The sequence below is a fragment of the Eimeria tenella genome, genomic scaffold (assembly GCF_000499545.2).
Source record: "Eimeria tenella Houghton genomic scaffold, Eth_scaff94, whole genome shotgun sequence".
Lineage (NCBI taxonomy): Eukaryota > Apicomplexa > Conoidasida > Eucoccidiorida > Eimeriidae > Eimeria > Eimeria tenella.
The window spans coordinates 18178-22484 of record NW_013543471.1 but is presented as its reverse complement, the minus strand read 5'-3'; the positions used below and the strand labels follow the sequence as shown (position 1 = coordinate 22484).

Here is a 4307-nt window from a genome sequence, read left to right as displayed (position 1 = left end):
CCCCCCCCCCGGGGGGAGCCCGGGGGGCCCCCCGGGCAGCGGGGGCCCCGGGGGCCCCCTCTTGGGGCCCCTGGAGAGACTTTGCTGCTGCTGCTGCTGCTGCAGCGTAGGGCGCAGCAACAAACGCCTTCGAAGCTGCAGCGGCTTGCGGAGAGGCAGTTTGAGTCGCAGTCGAAGCCTTCGCCGGCGCTGCTGCTGCTGCTGTTGCTGACGGCGCTGCTGCTGCTGCTGCTGCTGCTGCTGCTGACGGGGAGCTGTCGCAGCGCCGATCTTTGGAAGACATAAAATACTGGACTGCCCGCTGAATGCCGGAGGCAGCAGCAGAGGAAGAAAGGGCCTCCATTATGACACAGCACTGCTGCTGCTGCTGCTGCTGCTGCTGTTGCTGCTGCTGCTGCAGCAGCTCGTGTTTGGAGCTGGGGGCGGATGCAAGAGGCCTTCAGGCCAGCACAACTGACGAAAAAGTGCAGCAGCAAAAAGAGCGCAGCAGGGCGCTGCAGCTGAAACACCCGCTGATGCAGCTGCAGCAGCAGCAGCAGCTGCTGCTGCTGCTGCTGCTGCTCTCAGGGCCCCCCGGGGCGAGGACCTGCCGGCGCCGCTGACGCAGCAGGCTGCTGCTGCGCTGACAATCTGCTGGGGGGCCCCGCGAGCAGCGCAGCAGCAGCAGCAGGAAAGGAAGACCAAGACAAGAAACAAAGAGGTCTAAGAAAAGCAAAAAGAGTGACAGAAATGACTCATCGGCAGATGCCGAAGAAAAGTTTAAATGAAGACAGAAAAAGGAATTGTGGCGGCAGATGCGGCGTGACTCTTGAGGTGTACATGCAGCGCATGCTGCGCGCGCAGGTGCCAAGTGGCCATTTCTAATTACTTTTTTACTTTTAATTTTTCTTTAATTCTCTTCTTTGTTTGTTTTTCGACTATTCAAAACGAAGATCGCGAAAAAGGAGCTCCGGAACGCCCCGTCGGCGGCGCTCGCAGCCGAGTTGCAACGCGCTGCTGCAGCAGCAGCTCACTTGTTCGTATCTTTTTGCCGTACTTCCATTTCGTCTTTTGACATTAAAAAAAATGAAAAATAATGGAACTAATTCAAGCGAATGAAGGGCACGAGAGAGCTGCAGCAGCAGCAGCAGCAGCAGTTCGTTGCTGCTCCTGCGCCACGTTTCCAAATGCTGAACTTGCTGCTCTGTAGGAACACTGCAAACGTGAAGCTGCAGCGGCCTAGCAACTTTCTAAAAACAGAATTTACTTTTCTTCTTTAATCCATTTGCTTCTCGGTGCTGCCTGCTGCTGCCTGCTGCTGCTTGCTGCTGCTGCTGCTGCCTAATCCTGCAGCACTCCGCAGCAGCAAAGTTCGCCGCTGCACTCTCGACGCAGCAGCTCAAGTCTGTATTTCTTGCTGTCACTGCGCTGGCTTTCTCGCAGCAGCACCAGTGAACCGCTGCTGCTGCTGCTGCTGTTGCTGCTGCTGCTGCTGCTGCGCTGCTGCGGTGGCGTGCGGGGCGTCTGTACACCCCAGCAAGTCCAAAGGAAGCCCGCAGTTAGGACATCAATTTGCATGCATTTCATTTTAAACCTTTTAGCTCTTTTAAATGTTTTATTAAATGTTTTATTAAATGTTTTATTAAATGGTTTATTAAATGTTTTGCCAAATGTTTTATCAAAATGTTTTACTTAAAAGCCGCTCTTGGCAGCAAAACGACTTGCTGTGGTGCCAGCAGCAGAATTCAAATTGAGTCGAAATAAAGGAACAAAGAGATACAGCAGCAGCAGCAGCTGCTGCTGCAGCTGCTGCAGCTGCTGCTTCTGCTTCGCCCGCTGCGTGGCTCTCAGTTTTGCTGCGCTGCTGCAGATTTGCTGCAATGGGGCGTTTGCTGCTAATTTGCTGCTTCGATTAATTCTTAAAATTTTCTTTTTAATTAATTGATTATCTAAATTGTTATTTATTTATTCAATTATTTAAATTGTTTTATTTAATTGTTTATTTAAATTGCTTTTTATTTATTTAATTATTTAATTCTCTTGAATTATTTACTTGATTTGCTTCTCTTTTTGCTGCTTCAAGGCTGAGGCCAGCGGCCTTCTCTAAAAGAGAAAATACAACAAAAAAGAAATAAATAAAAACAAAAAGAAACAAATAAAAATAAAAAGAAAAAATAAAAGAAATAAATCAAGCATGAAATAAATAAAAAAGAAATGATAAATGAAGTAAAAAGAAACAGATCAAAGAAGAAATAAATAAAAACAAGAGATAAATAGATAAAAACAAAAAAGGAAAAAGTAGAAACAAATAAGAAATGAATCAAAACAAAAAATAAATAAATAAATAAATAAGAAATAAATAAATAAAATAAAAAGAAATAGAAAGGGAAATTGCATGCAAAGCCAGACAACAAGAAGCAGCAAAACAGAAACCTCGTGGCCCCGAACTTTGGACTACCTCCGCCTGCTGCTGCTGCTGCTGTTGCTGCTATTGCTGCTGCTGGACAGCTGCTGAAACATCGCGAACAGCAGCAGCAGCAGCAGCAGCAGCAGCAGACAGGGGAAACGCGTTGGGGTGTATGCCCACCTCCTTCACTTCACTATTTCTCTCACCTTTATTATGAGTACTATTTATTAATTATTTTTACTTATTTATTATAATTATTATTATTTTTTTTACTATTTTATTATTTTATTATTATTATTATTTCAAAATGGAGTTGTAATTGAGGAAACAACAAAATACAAACGTCGGTGCCCACGGCCTGCAGAATCGCCGCCGACAGCAGCAGCAACAGCAGCAGCAGCAGCAGCAGAATTGCAGCTGCAGCAGCAGCAGCAGCGGCTGCTGCTTTGCTGCAGGGTAACTCGCTCCGTATAACGAGAGGCCGCTGCTTGCTGCCCCCCAAAGTGAGCATCATTTGCTCATTGTTTGTTGCTGTTGCTGCTGCTGCTGCTGCAGTAACCCACTGGGTAGCAGCAGCAGCAGCAGAAGGCGCAGCAGCAGCTCAGCGGCAGCAGGCGCATGCAGACAAGAAGCAGCTACAGCTCATCATGTGGACTTTTGCCACGGGGCTTAGGCTGCTCCTTATACGGCTGCTGCTGCTGCTGCTGCTGCTGCTGCTGCTGTTGTTGCTGCTGCTGCTGCAGCCGCTCTGCAAGAATATCTCCCAGTGTTGCTTCAAGGTTCCCAGAAGTAAGGGCCTGCTGCCGCAGCAGCATTTGCTGCTGCCCCACGTATAGCATGTGCTGCAGCAGCACGAATCCAGCAGCAAGGAAGAGCAGCAGCACCAAAAACGAGCAGCAGCAGCAGCTGGAGCACCGCAGCAGCTTCCGGGGAGATGTGTCGAGGATCTGATGCACATTCAAACACAGCAGCAGCAGCAGCAGCTTTTGCAGCAGCAGTAGCAAGACAGCAGCAGCGACAGCAGCAGCAGCGCAGCGCCGCGGGGGGCCAGCCCCCGGCAGCAGCAGCTAAGCAGAAGCAGTAGAAGCAGCGGCAACACCAAAAGCAGCAGCAGCAACTGAGTGCAGGCGCAGCAGCAGCAGCAGCCCAGTCGCTGCAGCAGCCCCGGCACCCGAGAAGCAGCAGCACCAGCAGTGCCCCCAAACCAGCAGCACTAGCAGCAGCGGCAGCAGCAGCACTAGCGACAACGATAGCAGCAGCAGCAGCAGCTGCTGCTGCTGTTGCTGCTGCTGCTGCTGCTTACAGCAACAGAATAGTCTGCACTAGTGGAGACGAGCAGCTGGCCGTCCTGTAAGAAGCAAAGACCAGTTACTGGCAGCTCATGTGCTGCTTGCTTCCCCAGCAGCTTGAGCCTGAGAGCAGCAAACCCCCGAACTAGGGTTTAGGGTTTGGGAGTTAGGGTTTAGGGTTTGGGAGTTAGGGTTTAGGGTTTGCGAGTTAGGGTTTAGGGTTTGCGGCGAACAAGCTGCTGGCCGCAGAGCTCACAAAACCCGATCAGGACTTAGCGAAGAAGGGCGGGAGCAGTTCGCAGAAAATTAGGGTTTAGGGTTGAGGGTTTAGGGTTTAGGGTTTGGGACCTCCTGTCGAAGACTTTGCAAGAGCCATTCGCGAGGCCAATGGCCACTCGCTGGTGGTCAGCAGAAAGCGCCAGTTGGCAGCAAGGAGAAGAAGAGTCGCAGCAAATAGAACAAACTTCAACTAGTTTTGCTGCTGCTGCTGCTGCTGCTGCTGCTGCGGAGGCAGCAGGCGGGGGCTCGTCCACTTTTTTGTTGCTACTTGCTGCAGCTGCTTCCGCGCCCTGCATCACCACTGCCCTGCGCGCCCAGCCCCAAGGCCGCAAACCCTAAACCCTAAACCCTAA

The 4307-nt window shown here is 50.7% G+C and overlaps 1 protein-coding gene across 1 annotated transcript in view; it reads right to left on the bottom strand.

The window, feature by feature from the left end:
- Positions 1-3021: 3021 nt before the first annotated feature.
- The window catches only part of ETH_00013430 (uncharacterized protein), a gene marked incomplete at both ends in the record, with an annotated part of 3235 nt that continues 1949 nt past the window's right edge, over positions 3022-4307 (bottom strand). Inside the window, 3 exons of the mRNA XM_013378677.1 lie at positions 3022-3333; positions 3690-3798; positions 4024-4244. Coding sequence (XP_013234131.1) covers positions 3022-3333; positions 3690-3798; positions 4024-4244 — 642 coding nt within the window. The remainder of the gene's footprint in view (positions 3334-3689; positions 3799-4023; positions 4245-4307) is intronic.